We start from the raw sequence: 21,379 nt of genomic DNA, 5'->3' as shown, positions 1-21,379 counted from the left end.
CTGTTTCAGAGAAGATGATAATTAATTTGATATCATTGTATTGAATTTTTAAAGATACTAGTTGGAAAAAAGCTAGAATCTGTTTGTTGCAAGGTGTAACACTTCTATTGTATAAACCCGTTTGGTGCATGAATGACAGGTATACGTGTTTCACTCATAACACCACCTAAAGAATGAGCAGGCTGGTCTGGCTCTAGACTGATGAAAATCCTAATATAGCTTTCAAATTCTGCAGAGCTCCAGATAGCATGCGTATAAGCGTAAAATACGCATAGAAAATCTAAAATACGCATCACTTTCAAAATTCGTGCGTCAAAGTTACGCACAACAAAATGAAAATACGCGTGTATGTCAAAATTTAAGCGTAAAAGAATAGAAGTGTAAACATTTGATATTCAGATAGGGGATGTTTTGAGCATAACAATACAATATATTTCCATTTTATTGCATTGAAAACTAAAAGTTCTGTTGTCAACAACGCATGTTAAAAACGAAAGTAGAAGGAAGTACAGAAGGGAGGTAACTCCCGTAGATCAACCTGTGAAATTATTGATATAATTTTTTGCCAGATAATCATCGTAGGAGTTAACATAGTATTAAGTTTGTTTAGGCATCTATTGACATGCTTATGTCTCAATATAAACAAAAATATATTTTAATTTCTTTCACTTTTGTTATTGGAACAAAATAACATGTTTTTCACCTGCAGTTTTGTACTCAATATTTTCGTACCCAGTCTACAGTTACGGACAATTTTCTCTCAGACCAATACTTTTTTTAAGGAAAGATAAAAAAATCTTGTTTATTTTTCTTTAATTCTAATTTCAACTATAATTGTTCAAACTGGAGCACATGATAAGCTACATGCCAACATAAATAAAGAAAGAAAAATATTGACTCCTAGAAAATATATTAATTTCAGGGCTTCCACTAGTGGAAGTTTGGGAGTCATTTACTCCTTCATTTTGGCATGTGACTTCCGAAAATCTAATACCTTTCCTTCTTTACCAATATAATGTGACTTTCAATATCAGAGAAATTGGAAGCCCTAATAATTTTGCTGTGTATCCTAAACTTGAGTTCCAGTATACTCTGGAAGTCTGACTTTACAGGGCACGTTTTGTATTGCTTCACATTGAATCAGTATTTTATTTTTAAAGGTTTTTCTAAAAAAAAGAAAAAATAAACAAACAAACAAAAACAATAAGTTTAAAAATGCAAACTGCTTTTTTGACAGATTTTACCCCTTAAGTTTTTCAGATTTTACATTTTACCCCTCACTCTAAATTTTGAGGGGTAAAAACCCCTTGGCCAAAAAAATTATCTGGAGCTCTGATTATTCTGTAGGTTTAGAGTTCAAGTATCAGCAACTTATTGTCTATGCAATCACAAAAGATTGTATTCTTTTTTTTCAAACCGAGATATGTTTTCTAGGTCATGTACCTACAATTCAATTTGTGTATCAAAAACCATCAAGTCAAAATTGCAGTTTAAAGTTTATTGTTATCTAGATAAAAGGGTTGACATCTACATCATGTAGTAAAAAAATATGCACAGCCCAAAATGAAAAATGAGAATCATGTACAAATGTCATTTTATGTTTATTATTTTATTACAAAAATGATTTACAGTAAACAAAATTGTTCAACATTCAACAACAAAACATACATCGAAGAAATAAAAGAAGAGAAAATCTCGAGTCTTTAACAAACCTTCTATCATTTCAACAAAAAATGAGTTTAAAATATTTATTTCTGTTTAAATCACTTGGTAGTCCACAACACACTTGACTTAATAAATATACCATAACTCGGAATGAAAATATTAATCATGATTCTGGTTCCGTACAAATATATATCAAATGCGATTGACAGTTACCATTTAAATTGAATATATATATTACAATGAATAATAAAGGAAATTACATAAAATAAGAAATATCTGATTTAATAAATTTGGCTGTATTTAAAATCTGGAATTAATTTTTTCAACATGATTTGTTCCGTCACATTTTTCAAAGTACATACATGTGTATATCAGACACTTATTCTTAACTATTTTTATTTTTTTTGCATTGATAACCTTTACGAAATTTTATTACTAGTATTTAAAGGTTATTATGATGTAAGTAAATCTGGCCTATAATTTATTCTATGAATCTCAATTTTACAAATTATCCTGCAAATTCACAATCTTTTAACCGATTGAGGGGAGATAATTCATGAGGAAAATATCAATATAACGAACAATTATTGGCCAAATAAGCCCCCAAAACATCTTTTGCTTCTTTCAAATTTTTGAATTCACACTTGAAGTAATTTCGTATGAAAGTCTTAACCTTACAAATGTGAGGTCAGGAACAATATAAGGACAATTTGAATACTTCCACTTTTTTTTAACAGTCATTACTCAACAAAAGAAAGTTTACGAAAACAGACATTTAAACAGAAACATGTATGACTAATACTACAAAATTATAGAAGTGTAGACATAACATAATGTAAGTAATGACTAATGAGTAAAGTCTTACAAGCTTGTATCGCCTTGTAAAAAATGTGTATTTTCTTCGTCTCCTTGTCACAAGAAAATGATCTGTACAAAATAATACTATTACACAACATTTAACCTACTTATCTTGTCAATCACTGTATCTATCATACGTAATGACCTATGACCTTAATAAATGAATACATTACAGAAAGTTCTAAAGTAATCTGGTGTTTTTCAAAATATTTGCCACACAGCAGACATAAGGTTGATTACTTCTAAATCATAAAATGTAATCAATTACATTACGATTACACCATGAAAATTTTAATTTGATTACAATTACTTTAAAACGTTTTTTTTTTTTTTTAAACCAGACTAATACAGTGATAGTTTTCAGTAACTAACTATAGAGCTTTAACAATGTCAGAACAAAGTAATCTGTAATGGTGACCTGATGCAATCCTTTAGGAAATTTACTTACTACTTTATTTCATTCGCTGTACAAATACATGATTTTATGTAGAAAAACAAAAACTTCAAGAATTCTGAATTTCAATTTAGACTTCATTTCACAAATAAAGTAACTCCAGTTCAGTGAAATTCCATCCTGTATCATAAATATTATTCACAAAAACTGCATTTTTAACAATTAAAGCTACACCATTCACACTCAAGTTACTTTAGACTCTTTTTTGGGGTGATTCTCATGACGATACAAAAAAATTCACGAGTACATCTTGAGGCGTGAACAATTTTGAGCATGTTTAATCCGGTTTGATCGCAGCTTGACATTTATAATTTCACGATGATGCTTTGCCCAGGGCAACAACAATTCCACAATAATGACGATGGTAATGTAACGGGTGCTATGTGAACAGCTGCCCCAGTTATAAGTTATGACACTATGAGATATATGCGTTTGAATGCTATACGTCACTTTTCCACAGTTTTATAGTTTTGTCATTCTCTAGAGCTGCTGATGCGATGATGTTCTCTGTGGGATGGCAGGCACAACATAAAACCACATCTGTATATATATAATATTACAATACTTAAAGGATGCTTACATCAAACTTTTAACAAATATTTATCAGTATAAAAAAGGGACTCCACTGAGGTTTTTTGACGCGGCGGGACAAAGAATAATTTTTCGGGATTTATATTTAATTTCATGTAGATCAAGACAAATAACTTGTGTGCAAAATTTCAGATTGTTCGCTCATTCCGTTCTTCCAGAATAATTATTCTTATTGTGAAAAATGATCCAAAATTGAAAAGCTTTGCAACGCTTCTCAGTCAAAACGGGCTAAGAAGGGCACAAAAATACAATTTTCAATTTATTTCTGGGTATATTTCCTAAAATCTTTGCATGTTTTTCTGTTTTAAGTGTCCCAGTTGGTCTATATAAGAAATGAAAATTTTATGTTTTTGTACCTTTAAAATAAGCCCACAAACATCAATATTTGGTAAACACATTTCTCATGAATCACACACTAACTGTCTGATTAGTGAATATCTACTGTATTAATGATAGTGACTTAACCTTAACTCTGCACTGTTGTTACAAATAAATTTTAAATGGTTTTTTTTTGCTGTTTTTTTTATACTTCCATGAAGATTGAAAACCTTTACTTCATAAAGGTTGAAAACTGTTATTACTGTTATGTCAAAATGAAGATTTAAGTTTGCACGTGAAAACAGACAATAATATGTTGATAAAATCTGGGTTTTTTTTACCTGTATGTCCTTGTAATTTTTGCACAATTTCTTTCGTTTGTAAATTCCAGATATACACCATGTTGTCTTCTGATCCGGATACTATCCACTGTAGGAATGTAAACAGTCGATTACAATTACACCTTAAATCACTACTACCATTACATTACAACAATTACAAATTTACAATTGCTTTCACATTTTAATATTACAATGAAAATTGCACCTTATTCAGATAAGTTATATTACAAAGAATAGAATGATGTTGTGTTTTAATCTTTTGATCTGTAGTAAAGTATTATTTATCAGAATGATTTTAAACAAGTACTGAAACATTTTGCTTTAAGCTTAGAGTATGGTCAATATATCGCCCAACCTTTTTAATTGAATACTCGAGCTTACAAAGTTCGGTTCCTTCAAAGGTATAGGGTAAAGAAGACAGAGAATTACATACCTTTCCACCAGTGACTGAGAAATTGGCGAAAATGCAATACTTTTCATTCTTGTGACCAGTGTAGGTTTTTAAACACTGAAACAGAGTAATGGACACAGATAAGCAGTTATCACATACATGAGGTTGTACATGTATCAAATATATTCTTACATATCAATTTAGTTGGGTTTTAAGTTATACTGTCATGATTTGGCATCTTTCTAGCTTTTCAACAGTTAGAAAGATTTCAGGTGCACTCTATGCTTTATTTCACCTGGTTAGAACCACCGACGCTCTGTATGACAGCTGGACAACTTCCTCACATTAAAGAATCCAAGGTACATGACAGACTGAACTCACAGCGATGAGGGGCATGTTATTTGAAGTCAAGAGACTTTAACCACTTAGCCATGAAAGCACCTCTTACATTTAAATTTCACGACCAAGTACCTCATCACATTCATTAAAACCAGGAAAGCTGAGTAAACTAAGACATTGTGAGAGAATTTCCATACCACTCTTAAAAAATATAAATTATAATATAAATCTTAACTCCTATACTTATTGATATATTTGTGACCGACACATTTTTTAACCGACACATTTTTGTAACTAATTTATCAAAATTCAGTTCTAAAGCCTGCTTTTTATCAATTACTTATAGAATAAAGTTTTTATAATCTCTTCACAAACTCAAATATCATTAATTGAACAAACAATTTTCAATGACATAAAAAAAACAATCCTATACAAACCTTCCCCTTACTGTAATCCCATAACTTTAATGTGCTGAAAATGAAAGAAAAACAGGAGATGCAATATTGCATAAATACAATTGATACACTGCAATTCATACTCCTTCAATACACAAGTAGAACTATCACTAAATGTGATTAATACCCCCCCGCAAGACTGCTTCAGAAATGAGGAAGTTACAAGTAACAGAATACCTTGTAAAAGAATTGAAATTTAAAAGTTATGGTTGTGGGCAATTAAAGATAGTTGTGGTTTTTGTATGTTGCATTTCCTTACAATATGGTTTACCATCAATGAAGTTTTATTGAATTACTCTGTAATAAATCCAGAAAGAATTACGCTTCTTGAGCACTGCACTTCCTCTCATTGCGCTTGACCATTGTATGAAGTTGCATTGAATTCTAAACATTAGTTTAAAGTTATGCACCGGACAAGGGAAAGGAACAAAGGGCAATAACTCTACAAATACTGAAGATGGAGCTATGGTTATTGTACACGGCACTTCCTCTCATTTGGCTTGACCATTGTATGAAGTTGTATTGAATTCCAACTACTAGTTTTCAAGTTATGCACTGGACAAAAAAGTAACAAAGGGCAATAACTGTAATGAGTCAAAATAGAGTTATGCTTCTTCTGCACTGCACTTCATCCCACTGCCCTTGACCATTGTATGAAGTTTCATCAATTCTAAACATTAATTTTCAAGTTATGGCTCCAGACAAGGAAAAATAACAAAGGGCAATAACTCTGTAGTTAGTCAAGATGGAGTTATGATTCTTGTGCACTGGACTTCCTCTCAATGTGCTTGATCATTGTATTGAGTTGTATTGAATTCGAACCATTAATCTTCCAGTTATGCTCCGGACAAAAATAAGCAATGGGAAAGTAACAAAGGGAAATATCTCTGTAATTACTTTAGATAGAGTTATGGTTCTTGTGTTATGCACTTCCTCTTACTGTGCTTGACCATTGTATGAGGTTGATTTGAATTCCAACCAGTAGTTTTCAAGTTATGCCCCGGACAAGGAAAAATAACAAGGGCAATAACTCTATATTGAGTCATGATGGAGTTATGGTTCTTGTGCACTGCACTTCCTCCCATTGTATGAAGTTATATTGAATTCCGACCATTAGTCTTTAAGAGATTGTCCAGACAAAAGAAAGCAATGGAAAAGTAAACAAAGGGCAAGAACTCTGAAATTACTTTAGATAGAGTTATGATTATTGTGCACTGCACTTCCCCTTATTGTGCTTGACCATTGTATGAAGTTGTTTTAAATTCCAACCAGTAGTTTTCAAGTTATGCCCCGGACAAGGAAAAGTAACAAAGGGCAATAACTCTTTATTGAGTCATGATGGAGTTATGGTTCTTGTGCACTGCACTTTCTCTCAATGTGTTTGACCATTGTATGAATTTATATTGAATTCCAACCATTAGTTTCAAGTTATGGTCCGGACAAAAGACAGCAATGGAAAAGTAACAAAGGGCAAGAACTCTGAAATTACTTTAGATAGAGTTATTTCTTGTGCTCTGCACTTTCCCTTATTGTGCTCGACCATTGTATGAAGTTGTATTGAATTCCAACCATTAGTCTTCAAGTTATGCTCCGGACAAGGAAAATGCAACAGACGTCTGGACCGACCCACCACCTAGTGACTCCTATATACCCAAACAAACTTCGTTTTTGGGGGTAAAATGAGGGAGAGGAATGGTAAGTACCAATAACAAGAGCACAGACTTTTCTGATTTTACACTACCGTGTATCCAAGTACCATCTCAACATTAAAATGGTAGCATGCCAAATTTTTTTCTAAAATACTGTAATAATAATTAACAACCAAACACCATTTCTTTTACTTCCTACATAGCTCACTAAAGATAAGACAACTTTAAATAACATATAGCAGGTCTCTAGTAAAACATACTACTTACTTGTCTAGAGTGGCAGCTAATATGTATTTTCCATTAGGAGAAAACTTAACAAATGATACTGGTGGATTATCGTCATCTATCAACGTTTTTAAACACTGACCAGAAGCTGTATCCCATATACGGCTGAAATTGAATTGTATACATGTTGAGGAATATTAAAATCATCAATCATTACTCTAATTTTTTTCAACACAACATTTTGGTTTCTATAATTCGAAAACTTCTACATATTATCTTTGTTAGGCATTCTTCCCTGACAGAAACATACTATCAGTTTTACAAATTGTGTTGTTTTAATTATTTAGTTTAGTTTATACAATTTTATTTCAGTTTGATTGTGTTGAAAGCTATGAGCTTATTTAAACACACTTGAATCTTTTCCTGGAACCAACCAGTGCTAAGCAATGAATGTAAAGTTTCTTGCTAAAGGAAACAACAGCTTGCCCCTGACAGGGTTTGAACCCAAGCGGTCAGCAATCCTTAGATTACTAGTCTGAAGCATTAACTCCTCAGCTACTCCGCCACTCTTAATTATTTAAAGATGGGTCCTACAGCACTGCTATTTTTTTGTGAGGAAAAAGAAAGGAAAATGTAAATTAGTGCAGAGATTTTTCTTAAACTTTGCATGATTAAAATAATTCATAACTATTTACAAAGTGATGGGGAAAAAAGGGAGTCACAAGACTTCTTTTTGAGTTATCTGACCCTTAAGGTGAAGTTACTTTTTTTGCTCTTTTTCTATTTTTAGATTTTCAACTTTGAAAAATCATAACAGAAAGAAGGAAACTTTACCATAAACCATCGTAACTACTAGATACAATAAGGGAACCATCTCTGTTAAAATGAACTGCTGTAACTGGGTCAGAGTGGGCTGGTAGAGTCTTTAAACATTTTCCAGTCTTTACATCCCATATACGTACACTCTCATCAAACTGAAAATGAAACAAATATATGATGAACAGGCTTCGCGAAAGTTGCCGGACCGTCGGACATGTCCGACAAAAATCAGGCCGGTCCGATATTTTTTTCCGAGTTCCAGACCTTATGTCCGGTACGAATACCGGGATATATCCAAGACGATCAAGACCGAGTTTTCTCCCTTGAATAAAAAAATGTAAAACGAGTTTTGATTCGCCGTTTCATTTTTAGTGTCCAATCAAATTCTAGATACATACAACTTTCGATGATCTTGTACTCGGAAGAAAATGTCGGTGTTACTGCATTATTAAATTATTACGTTGGCGCTACGCCAGGCAAAAAACGTAAATTATCTAATGAAGGAAAAAAGCGAAACAAAAGAAATACGAGTCCAGGCGCCTGCCGAGAAAATTTGTGGGTAAATGGAAAAATGGCCGCTCGTGGTTGGTTTTTAACGAGGAAGAAAATAAGATGAAATGTACATTGTGTCATAAATTTTATAAAGATCATATGATGATGATGATTTTGATCATGAATGTTTAAATTTCCAGACAGAGTCCATCAATCTGGATAAACTGATGTTTTATTTAAGAGAATAAAATTGTGTTGCAAACCTTTAAAAGTTCCTATGTCTTTAAAACAAGAGGGCCATGATGGCCCTGAGGTCGCTCACCTGTATATAGGCCCCCCACCCCCCCAACGTTGCAAGGCCAATTTAACCCAAGGGCTTTTATTTGCACAATCTTGGTAGACACCCATAAGAAGATGTTTCATGCTAAACATCTAAGCTCTAGCTCATTGGGCTTTTTAAAAGAAGACTTTTTTTAAGTTTTTACTATACACATATAGCTAAAAACAATGACACCCCTGGGGCCAGCTGGCCAGTTTTGACCCCAGGGCTTTTATTTGAACAAACTTTGTAGACACTTACTAGAAGATGTTTCATGCTTAATATCTAAACTCTAGCTATTTGGGTTTTTTCAAAGAAGATTTTTAGTTTTTGCTCATAATACACATATAAAAAAATCAATGACCCCCGGGGCGGGGCCAATTTTGACCCCAGGTCTTTTATTTGAACAAACTTTGTAGACACTCACTAAAATATGTTTCATGCTTAATATCTTAACTCTAGCTATTTGGGTTTTTTCAAAGAAGATTTTTTAAGTTTTTGCTATACACATATAAGGAAAATCAATGACCCCCGGGGTGGTGCCAATTTTGACCCCAGGGCTTTTATTTGAACAAACTTGGTAGACACCTATTAGAACATGTTTGATGCTAAATATCTTAGCCATAGCTCTTTGATTTCTTTAAAAGAAGATTTTTTAAGTTTTTACTATATGCATATAGGGAAAATCAATGACCCCCCGGGGCGGGGCCAATTTTAACCCCAGGGCTTTTATTTGAACAAACTTGGTAGACACCTATTAGAACATGTTTGATGCTCAATATCTTAGCCATAGCTCTTTGAGTTCTTTAAAAAAAGATTTTTTAAGTTTTTACTATATGCATATAGGGAAAATCAATGACCCCCCGGGGCGGGGCCAATTTTGACCCCAGGACTTTTATTTGAACAAACTTGGTAGACACCCATTAGCACATGTTTCATGCTAAATATCTTAGCTCTAGCTCTTTGGGTTCTTTAAAAGAAGATTTTTTAAGTTTTTACTATATGCATATAGGGAAAATCTATGACCCCCTGGGGCGGGGCCAATTTTGACCCCAGGGCTTTTATTTGAACAAACTTGGTAGACACTCACTAGAAGATGTTTCATGCCAAATATCTAAGCTCTACCTTTTATGGTTTTTGAAAAGAAGATATTTAAAGTTTTTTCTTTCGGTTGCCATGGCAACCAGAGTTCTGCATGGAATTAAATTCTTTGAACAATTTTTAAAGGTGACCACCAAAGGAACATTCCTGTGAAGATTGGATGAAATTGGCTTAGTGGTTTATGAGGAGATGTCATTTAAAGTAAAAGTTTACGGACGGACGACGGACGAACGGACGGACGCCGGACGAAAAGCGATCACAAAAGCTCACCCTGTCACTTTGTGACAGGTGAGCTAAAAACACAAAGGTATTACCATATACATATATTTGGAAAAAAAATTCGGTTAGACAAAAGTTCTTTCGGTCAGACAAGAATTGAAAGTTTGTCTGACCGAATGTCAGGCAAATGTTTCAGCAGTTTCGCGAAGCCTGGATGAAAACAATATCTTGTGTTTGATACAGCCATGTGCCCACCAAAGCAAGTAACAAAATTTAAGCTAAAACATTAAGTCAGAACACACTTTCTCGCCATCAAGGCAATTTCAAAGTTGGCTTAAATGAGAACTTTAACCCTTAACCTAAATGGACTTGTCCGCTTTTCAATTTTGGGACTGTCCATTATCAATTTTAGGGATAACAAATATGAAAATTTAACAATGTAGTTTTGTCGGACTTCACAGATTTAAAGGTAACATAGTATGCATTATGACCTCTGACAAATCTGGAACACAATTTACAAGTATTATTCAAAATTGTTGAAATAAATTATAAATATATAAGTTCTTAAGATGCCATGATTTGATATATTTAAACCAAAATTCAAGGATAAGACAAAAACAAGAGTACCACAGAGTAACCACATGTTTGATAACACTCATCTGTTAAAAAGTCTAAGTTAAAAAGGGCCATAACTCCAAAAATACTGATTTCAGAATTATGTCCCTTGTCTTACAACTGCATCTTGTCAAGATAAACAAGTTTTTCAAATACATGTTTGAATAATAGGCTACACAAGTTTTTGCATGAAAACAACGAAAAGCTGCAGCAATCATAATAGCTTGACTCTTTCTTCGAAACACACAAGCCAAAAATCTATTAAATATTATATATAAAACTTACTGATCCTGAGACAATAAGGTTAGATTGTGGATTGAAGTTACAACAGAACACATAGTTACTATGACCTTTCAGGGTCTTCATACACTTGCCCTGTAAATAATAAGCATGAAAACATGTTTTATACTGGCAAAATAGAAATAAAAACAGTTTAATCCAATATATCAAGGTTTTTATTACTCAGTTATTTGGTAATTTTTCAGTAATTAGACTATTTTTTAGTAATTAGGTAAATTTTCAGTAACAATATAATTTTTTTCAGTAAAAACGTTATTTTCCATTAATTTGGTAATTTTTCAGTAATTCGGTAATTTATCAGTAATTTTGTAATCAGCCATCACATTTTTTAACAATTAACATCTCTGATGAAACTTATTTATTAGGAAAAAAAGATTCTGTTTTCTTTAGGCCTTGTGTTGACTTTTAAGTTGATGTTGCTCCCATCAAGAATATTTCAAAGAAACTCTGCAATGGATGACTTCCCTTTGTTACCCTTAACTTATCAAGAACTAACTCCATATTCAGTGATTTTAGGGCCAAAAGACCTATTTTTTTATACCGATTATGTTTTTAAAATTCTATATATATCAAATCTTTAGAAAGATGATATTGTAACACAATTAACATACAAGGAACATCACAATGCGATGCAACCAGGTTTTCAGCAAAATATTTCACAGAAGCTTTGTCATGAAGGGGCATTTGTTTTTAATTGAACTTTTAGGAGGAATTATGGCTTTTTTAATATTCCTCAAACAAAAATGATTGAGAAATTTTATGTTGTCTATTCGCCTTTTTTTCCCAAATATTTTAGAAAGGTAAACAGTACTTTATTTTTGCTTAATTTTTGCATTTTTGCGTCTCTTGTCATTTTCTTTTGTCAACAATATTGGCGTGTGGTGTTTTGTGCGATATCAAGAAAAGTATGTTCACAATTTTAAAAAAATACTTGAATAATGTCTTGGAAGAAACATGGGAATTTAGTGAGCGCCAAAGCTTCTGTGAAAGTTTGGTCAAAATCCATTGAGAAATGTAGGAGAAGTTGCGCACTGTAGAAATTTTTCACTATATATTCTGTATAAGGAAAAAATATACAAAGGGCCATAATTCGGTCAAATATTATCCAATCACAAAACCCCGACAATATGTGCCAGGCACTTGATAACAAAGCTTCTAAGAAAGTTTGGTCAAAATCCGTTGAGAAATGTAGGAGGAGTTGAGCACAGAAGAAATTGTTCTCTATATATTCTGTATAAGGAAAAAATATACAAAGGGCCATAATTCGGTCAAATATTATCCAATCACAAAACCCCGACAATATGTGCCAGGCACTTGATAACAAAGCTTCTAAGAAAGTTTGGTCAAAATCCGTTGAGAAATGTAGGAGTTGCGCACAGAAGAAATTGTTCACTATATATTCTATATAAGGAAAAAAAACAAAGGGCCATAATTAGGTCAAATATATACAAATTGCAAAACCCTAAAACCCTGGCAATATGTGACAGGGCACTTGATGACAAAGCTTCTGAGAAAGTTTGGTCAAAATCCGTTGAGAAATGTAGGAGGAGTTGCGCACAGAAGAAATTGTTCACTATATATTTTATAAAAGGAAAAAAAACAAAGGGCCATAATTAGGTCAAATATTATCTAATCGCAAAACCCCGACAATATGCGCCAGGGCACTTGATGACAAAGCTTCTGTGAAAGTTTGGTCAAAATCCGTTGAGAAATGTAGGAGGAGTTGCGCACAGAAGAAATTGTTTACGCCCGCCCGTCGGCCCGCCCGCCGACATACCTCAATCTAATAACCAGTTTTTTCCTTCGGAAAACCTGGTTAAAAATGAACTGCTTTCCTCATTTCTCAACTTTATGTTATTATCCCTATGTAATGCAACTTGTTCTCTACATAGGCCTTGCCACCATTCTCCTATAATTTGAAATAAATCACTGATATTCCTATACCTTATCACTTATTTAAACATATTCAAGTTATTTAAAATAGAAATAAAACAATTCTTCATCTTAGTGCAATAACTGATTAACTGCTATCTTATTTATGACTTATTCCGTTATTGCACTAAGGCGACAAATTACTTGTGTTTACATATCCAAACTCTTCATATATGAGCCGCGTCAAGACAAAAACAACGTAATGTGTTTGCGACCAGCATGGATCCAGACAAGCCTGCGCATCCGCGCAGTCTGATCAGGATCCATGCTGTTCGCTTACAAACTCTATTACAAGTAGAAAAACTGATAGCGAACAGCATGAATCCTGATCTGGATCCATGCTGGTCGCAAACCCACTATGTTGATTTTGTCGTGACACGGCTCAAATTTAGAAATTTCTTACTACATCATTGACTTACCGTGGCAAAATCCCAAATTTTTAATGTTTTGTCATCAGAAGCACTACACAATAATTTACTATCAGTGGACCACGCCACATCAGATATACCCTGTAAAAAAAACAAATAAAAGTCAACAATATCTACATGAAATGACTGAATAAAAACCACCAGTCTGACAGCAAACTCAAATACTCTCAATGCTCAACAGTAAAACTCTGGATGTGACCCAACCTCAAGGCTATGACACTTTCTCAGCACTTTCTCTAATCTCTTAAGATTTTCATTGGTCAGTGTACATTCTGTGACAGTTTCTGAACAAATACCCCAAGATTTGAGGAAATTACTTTATAACCTGGAACCCATTGTCCAGCATCATTCATTCAAATAGCATTAATTTCATAACAATTTTAATGTATTTACATTCCTTATCAGTCTGACAATTCCTTGATAATGACATTTCGTTAAAAAAAAATTCAGGTTTGCCCAAGTCAGGCAAAAATAATATTAATTTTACATTAATTTTAAATCCCAGGGCTTTTTTTCTCCTATAGCAGGGGGCCATTAACAAGGGTCTTCCCCCATGAAAACTCTTTAAAATCATGCAGTTTCCACTAAAATTCAACCTAAATCAAGTATTCTCTTCCCATTTTGCAAAAATACTGTGACTGTGTTATTATACCCAAAATTTAGTAGAAAAATGCCTGCCCAGACTTGAAAAAAAGCACTGAAATCCTGCCCCTAAAGCTATTCTAGGAGGGAGGGTTCACTTATATTTTTGACATTTCTCCCCCTATTTTTTCAGAGGCAGGGGAAAAAATTTACATAGAGAAAGAAGAGAAAAAATCTACAAATTTATGTAATAAATTCTCACTTCTCAATAAAAATCCTGTTTTTTCAAATCCTAGGATAGACACTGCTAACCTTCATCAAAATACTCAAAATGTTTCACATTTTTAACAAAACCAGATTAATACTATAGTAGACTTAAGTATTTTGTAAAGTAGACTAAGTATTTTGTAATACTACAGTAAACTAAATATTTTGTTGACACCTATAACTTTGATCCCATTCCAACAATCTCTAAGATGGTTTAGCAGGTAGCATTCATCGAAATTTTAAATCACATAAATAGTTTCTCACCAGTTTATGACCACTGATAGTTTTTTCAAACTTGCCGTCAAATGCACCCCAAATCTTGATCAGTTTGTCAGCAGCTATAAATAGAAAATAAAAATTTGTTTGTCAATAACTCGTCACCTAGATGAATTCTTTAAATGTACTTGTTACACAGATTATATTATTTGAAACTTTCCATTATCAATTCCAGCAGAGTCTTTTCAATAGAATTCTATGTAAAAGACCCTAATATTGGGGACATAAAGATGAGATTTTGATGTTGGTCAGCCAACAGTATATAGCCAGGTCAGACTGCACTGATGTATATGCGTCTCAGGTTACTATACATTTAGGTTCTCATTGGCCGCTGTACAGTGACCTACTTTTAGCACAAAATTATTATCTTTAGCTAATACTTTATTATTATACACCAGAACTTCCATAAGTTTCAAACTTTGGAACAAAATGTCTGACATTTGAAGTCACATTATATAGGTAAAGAAGGAAAAGCATTATATTTTGGAAGTCACAAGCCAGAATCTAGGAGTAAATGCCTCCCAAACTTTCATTAATGGAAGCCCTGATACACTTTATCATCTGCTATATAAATATATATCGGATCATGTATCCCACTTGCGAACAACATACATATATAACTCCTTCATGGTTTATTGTTATTGTTATGTCTGATACTAAATACTATCAATGTAATTATTTATTGTATACCAGACCTTCCATTATTCATGTTAAAATTTATTTCATTATATTGGACTATAAATTGTAAACTTACATGAGCTTGCTAGCCATTCTCCACTAGGACTGAACTTCACAGATGACACTGCTTTTGTATGACCAGCTAATGTGAACTTGAGAGAGTAGTTTGGTTTCTGAAAAAAATAAAAGTATCAATTGAAATTAAACAACAATTATAGTAAATTTACTGAATGTTTAAAATTATTTAATTACATCAATTATGAACATTATAATAATTATAATTAAATTATGACTAATATTAGACATTATTATTTTTATAAACATAATAATAGTAATGATAATTAAAAACTCTAATGACATTATCCTTTATTTACTTTTGAATGAAAATATTTTTCTTTCTTTTCAGTTTTTGCTGCAAATGACTCAAGACGGAGTCAAGTGGCAAATGGCAGACACTAATAAATAAAAGATGCCCCCACATTCCACTGTTTTGTCACAGCCGGCAAAACAACTACAGCATATCTAGCTGCAAATAGAGTGCATAAAAAGCAGGAGTGCTAAATCAATACTCCACAAGATATTAGGCTACATCTAAATATATTACCAGAGGTTGTGACTGAGACTTAGATGCGCTAGATGCTGGTGCTCCAGATGGTAGACTACTTGGTACAGAGCTCACTTCAGATTGAGATGTCAAAGGCGGTTTAATATCCAATGTTTCAGACGTTGGTTTACCTGGGGTCTCAGAAGACATACTGGCTAAATACCTCTCAGATATGTTGAACTAAACTACGATAAGTGATAAAAGCCCCAAATATACTGAAAAATTGAAACATGTAAAATATTAATTTTATGCTGATACATTAAACTGTCAAATAGTGACAAATATACAAATGACGTACCGATATAATAATTTCTGTAAACATCATTCAAAATGACTCGTAACAGTAAATACTACATTAAAAAAGCTATATGTTCTTAATGCTTAATAAGATATTCACAATCATAAGTAAAAAAATTCACAATTTGTTAAGAAACGATGCTTTTTTTCACAATTTTTTAGTACTGGACCCATTCACAATTCAGGGGAAAAAAATCGCTGAAAATATAGTAGAATAAATTCAAATAAATAATTATTCTAGGGACGAATCAATATCGAAACAAAGTAAATATCAATATTATTGTTCCGGTATTGATTCGTCCCTAGAATTTTTGTATTTAAACAGTACGAAAATTTAAAGAGCGATTGCACCGGAAATCATGGTCGGCTAAACGCATTTTAAGATAAACAAAGCTCAACAGCATCATTTTGCAAAGAGAGGAAATAATACGTTATTAAAGGCTCAATTAATCGGAATTGTGAAATTTCATCAGAATCGTGAACGGGTCCATCGGACCCAGTCTGAAAATTGTGAAGGTCCGTTCGTGATTGTGAATTGGTCTGTTATTCAGAACCACTTATATAGGGAAAAAAATCCCTGATTCTTAACTAAATTTTCTTGAAATTTACACTGGCCCTTATTAATTTTCACTGGCCATGGGCCATCAGGCCAGTGCTAAATTTGATGACTGTTTTAAAACGATTAATTTTGTACTGTTTAAGCATTAGTAATATCAATTTTACTTGAAGATAAGAGAAACAACTTGCATTTTTATCACTTCGGTTATTTACGAAGTTCATATAGAGACTGTCAATGGGTGTATAATGTCTGTCTTAATAGTCAACATGTTAAAAAATATACTTGCCTCGAGTTAAATTTTTATAAAAAAAGTTACTAAAACACAGAAAATTAACAAATAAATGGTGTGTTGGTTATCCATTATTTGAATGGAGAGTTAAGGTGTCTTAGTTTAGTACTGTTATTTGAGGGTTGAAGTTTCTTGGATGAGTGAAGCGTCTTAAAAATTTGAGGGATGAAGTGTCTTGTTCCCGTTTAATAACTTTTAAAATGTACCCACCTATTTAAACTTATTTAGAAGTATACATTTGTGGTTGGATGAATAACAGACAATATCAGAGTGAGATAGTTGAAAGGGGCTGATCATAAAAGTAGCCTAAAACATGCTTCAGAAAAAATACCCCACCCACTAAAAAACTTAAGAAATTACGTGATTCTCAACAGCTAAATAACTTGTAGCAGATATGCAGTCAATGAAGAATTTTGTAAAAAAATGGGAAAATTATCAGATGTATCAAAGATCTGTTTCTGTTTTCATGTACTTCACAAAACGAAACTATTTTTGTAAACACAACACAATGCTTCCCGCAAACAATACATGCGGACTGCGCATGCTTACACAGCTAATCGAATCCAAGTCTTTTAATTACGAAAAAGTTTTGAAGCAGATAAGGGATGTGGGTTTTAGGTAAAAATGAGCAGTCATGTATTACTAAAGTAAATTTATTTTTAGCACATAACAATTGTTAGTAAATCTATAATCGGGCTCGGGGCCTACTTAGATGTCTAGCATTGTTGAAGTGATAGAATAAAAATTATATTTGTTTGCTTACTGTATTTGAATTTTTGACAGGCACCAGAATTTTGCCGAGGGTGCTTAAGTTTGAAAAAAAATGTGGGTCTTCCATCAGATTTAAAAGGAAATCTGCATGTTAAATGGCGACCTCTGGTGCATTTATTTGCATATTTTGAAATACACGTGTCTACAATTTTTACGCATAATTTCTGACATAAGACATGCTAGGGTTTTAAAATATAGTTGATCTCTGGAAAAAAAGCTACATATACATGTATATATAAATTGGAGGCTTCTGATGCATTCTCCCGAACTTAACTGAATGCATAGTTCTACATTTTCCAAGAAAATTACACTCTTTAATATATGTGCTTTCATTACTAAATGATGGCTTCTGGTGCATTTTCGTGTGCATATTTTAAAATACACGTCTCTTCATTTCCGAGAAATTTTGATGTGTTAATTAAATACTAATTAACTTACAAATGTAGCATAGTAATCTTTCTTCGGAACATTCACATCATAAATAAGAATAAGGATAAGAATAAGGACTTTTTCCCCTTACAGCGGGGGGGTCCTCTCCCTCTACTTATGAAGAAGAAAAAAACAAGGTATTTTACAAATTGGAAAGCGAAAACTGTATTGTATGTAAAACTGAATTTTTGAGGGGAAAACTGTATGATTTTAACGAATTTTCCAGAGGAGAAGAGACAGAAAGATAACCTCTGTATGGTAAGGAAAAGGCTTTAATAAAGCACTGACCTACATTATCTCAAACAACTTTATGCTGATATGCTACTTTACTTTTTTTCATAAAAATATCAACAGGCCAGTGCGTCAGTGGTGGTGTCAGTCCATTAACCCCCTCCAGGGTTGATTCGTGCCTGATTTGAATTATCAAAGATTCAGAACAATGTCTGCGGTAAATGTGATTGATAGAAAGACAGAAAAGGCCGGGATGCATATGTAAACAAAATATCATGAGCTAGGCTGTGATGTTACTTAAATTTTCTACCACTAACCATTGATGTTGAAAATTTAACTAAGTCGGTAAACCAGAAGTTGATGAGCAACAGACCTGAAATGGAATCCCACATGTCATTGCTGTGAACCACATATCAAGAGGCTGTGGTAAGTATAGTTGCTGAGAAAATTTCAGTGAAGGACTACTATTGATCATAAATTATGTCGAAAATTTAACTAAGTCAGCAAACAGGAAGTGGGTGAGCTACAGATCTGAAATCGAATCCCAAGGTATGGGACCACGTGGTAATGCTGTATACCAAATATCAATAGGTTGTGATAAGTAGTTGCTGAGTAAACTGTTACGATAATTTCCCACCATTAACCATTAATGTCAAAAAATTAACTAAGTCTGCAAACAGGATGTGAATGAGCGACAGACCTGAAATCAAATTCCACGGTACGGGACCATGTGGTGATGCTGTACACCAAATATCAAAAGGCTGTGATAAGTATAGTTGCTAGGAAAACCGTTACGAAAATTTCCTACCATTGACCATTAATGTCGAAAATTTAACTAAGTCGGCAAACAGGAAGTGGATGACAACAGACCTGAAATAAAATCCCACGGTATGGGATCATGTGTTAATGCTGTATACCAAATATCAATAAGTAGTTGCTGAGAAAACTGTTACAAAAATTTCCTACCTTTGACCATTAATGTCGAAAATTTAACTAAGTGGACAAACAGGAAGTGGATGAGCGACAGACCTGTAAAAGAAACTGTGATAAGTAGCTGCTGAGAAAACTGTTACTAAAGTGTTTTCCCCGACCGCCCGCCAACCGCTCGGCCGCCCACCCACCGCCCAACATTCACCATAATCCGGGCTTGCACTTGTGCAACCCGGCCAAAAATATTCAATTGTAGCAGTAAATATATTTTGTAATTGTTATATTGTATGTCATTGTCACTGGGTTGTACCACATACTTTAAGGGAAGTTGCTCTTATTTATTTTCCCTCATGTACAGACTTAATCAAACTGAGTCTGCAAGTATCTTGTAATTTTGTTGTGATTAACTTAATGCTTCCGAGGGATCCCTCTGTTTCCAGATTTTTAATTGTCAATTTAAGTCCGTGGTTGTACATATATAGAAATAAAACGCAAAATCAATATATTTTATTGTATTATAAATAAAAATACATATACCAGAATATATATGGTTAATTTAAAATTTGTTTAAACAGAAAATAAATTGCTCTGTAGTAAAAGCAATATAAGTACCTATATGCATGTTAAGAATGGGCAGTCTGCCCATTATACGGTGCTATGTTGCCGTAGGGTAATCCAGAGGAAATGTCTTGGAGAGAGATATGGTATCTTCATAAGTACTAGTGTTTTTTTCCTTGCAGAAATCATGATCACAAAATAGACAAATATCGATTCTTCGCCGATTATTACATTTTTCATTCATTGTCTCACATAAATCGGTGTAAAAAGATGAATTAGACCTTTTAAAATTCATTCCAGTATGTATAAGGCAAGGATTTAGCATTTTATCATTCAAACTCCTTGTCCGGTATATACCGGAATACGGTATTAAATGTGGTGCTCCAATCTTTTTTTAGTCTCACTCAAACTACTATACCGTATTTTTGGTCAGAGTATTTTCAGATCCAAGAGTCTGCATGTTATGAAGTTAATAAGTCTGGGACAATTTTTCTGTTAAATTATAAATAGCCCCTTGGATGTGCGTAGTCGTACAGTTTGTGCAGTGCCTTACTTTTATTTACATAAAATATAGAAGCATAAATCTACAAAATTAGGGTTTTTTATGTTATGCTTTTCAGTGGATTACTGATTTATCCGTGAAAATTATATTTGATAATTTCACAGTGAAAATTATCAAAATATAATTTTACACTTCAATGACGAAACCTACTTTTTTGTTGTACAAGAAAAAGCATAACAGTTAAGGTAACATTTGGGCATTTTACAGTGTTTAAAGTGCTTAATGTCGAAATGAGAACTTTCTGCTGTGTGTGCGTGCGTGTGTGCTTGCCCACTTTGCTCTAGGGTTTAATAACAGTTAGTTCTATCAAAAATTCTTGAAATCCGAATTCAAATCGAAATATGACTATGTACGATTATCAGTGTCTGAAAAATATTTTGTATTGTAAAAAATGAATAACAACAACAAACAAAACAACTTAAACAATAATTATTCTGATTTACCACCGTAATTAAAATTTCAACTTAAAACTTATTATTCGATGACTTTAACCTGTTGTATTGTTTTCACTTTCTTTTTTATGTTCTTGTAGGTTTCCTACCTTTAACAGATTTTAAGATGTTGTACACCAGTCTTTTAGATATTGTTTATATGTGTAAATTCTGGACCCCAGATAAACACATTTTCTATATTTTTTATGTCTTTGGGTTCATTAAATCGATAACTATTTTTCCAAAAATAATTTATTTTTCCCATAAGTATTTCTTTCCGATCAGTTTTTTAACATGAACTGAAGCTGATTAGTGGAAATTATTTTATTTTGTTATATTTTTTATATTATCATTAAATTTATTTTTAATGCATGTAGGTCATGTGACTAGATCGACCAATGAAA

The 21,379-nt window shown here is 33.0% G+C and overlaps 1 protein-coding gene across 1 annotated transcript; it reads right to left on the bottom strand.

Moving 5' to 3' along the window:
* Positions 1-1,483: 1,483 nt before the first annotated feature.
* On the bottom strand, positions 1,484-17,620 carry LOC132750537 (WD repeat-containing protein 5-like). The gene is made up of 12 exons (XM_060740533.1): positions 17,424-17,620; positions 15,919-16,133; positions 15,391-15,487; positions 14,625-14,698; positions 13,503-13,592; positions 11,137-11,226; positions 8,121-8,260; positions 7,329-7,451; positions 5,395-5,428; positions 4,661-4,735; positions 4,228-4,315; positions 1,484-3,517 (listed from the first exon to the last, which is right to left on the bottom strand). The coding sequence occupies exons 2-12, from the start codon at positions 16,066-16,068 to the stop codon at positions 3,417-3,419; spliced, it is 1,062 nt and encodes a 353-aa protein (XP_060596516.1). The 5' UTR covers positions 16,069-16,133; positions 17,424-17,620; the 3' UTR covers positions 1,484-3,416.
* Between the last annotated feature and the right edge of the window lie 3,759 nt (positions 17,621-21,379).

Source organism: Ruditapes philippinarum, unplaced genomic scaffold (assembly GCF_026571515.1).
Source record: "Ruditapes philippinarum isolate M1 unplaced genomic scaffold, ASM2657151v2 ctg1658_1_1_1_1, whole genome shotgun sequence".
Taxonomy (NCBI): Eukaryota; Metazoa; Mollusca; class Bivalvia; order Venerida; family Veneridae; genus Ruditapes; species Ruditapes philippinarum.
The sequence above is the reverse complement of the archived record's forward strand: the minus strand, read 5'-3'. Positions and strand labels throughout refer to the sequence as shown.

What these genes read in the sequence shown, in the direction of transcription:
- LOC132750537 (XM_060740533.1), bottom strand. Translation starts at nt 16,068, where the DNA reads ATGTCTTCTGAGACCCCAGGTAAACCAACGTCTGAAACATTGGATATT. An exon ending in AGTAGTTACGATGGTTTATG is followed by an intron (nt 7,452 to 8,120) that starts GTAAAGTTTCCT and finishes ATTCAATTTCAG; the next exon opens with CCGTATATGGGATACAGCTT. An exon ending in TTAGCTGCCACTCTAGACAA is followed by an intron (nt 5,429 to 7,328) that starts GTAAGTAGTATG and finishes TTTCATTTTCAG; the next exon opens with CACATTAAAGTTATGGGATT.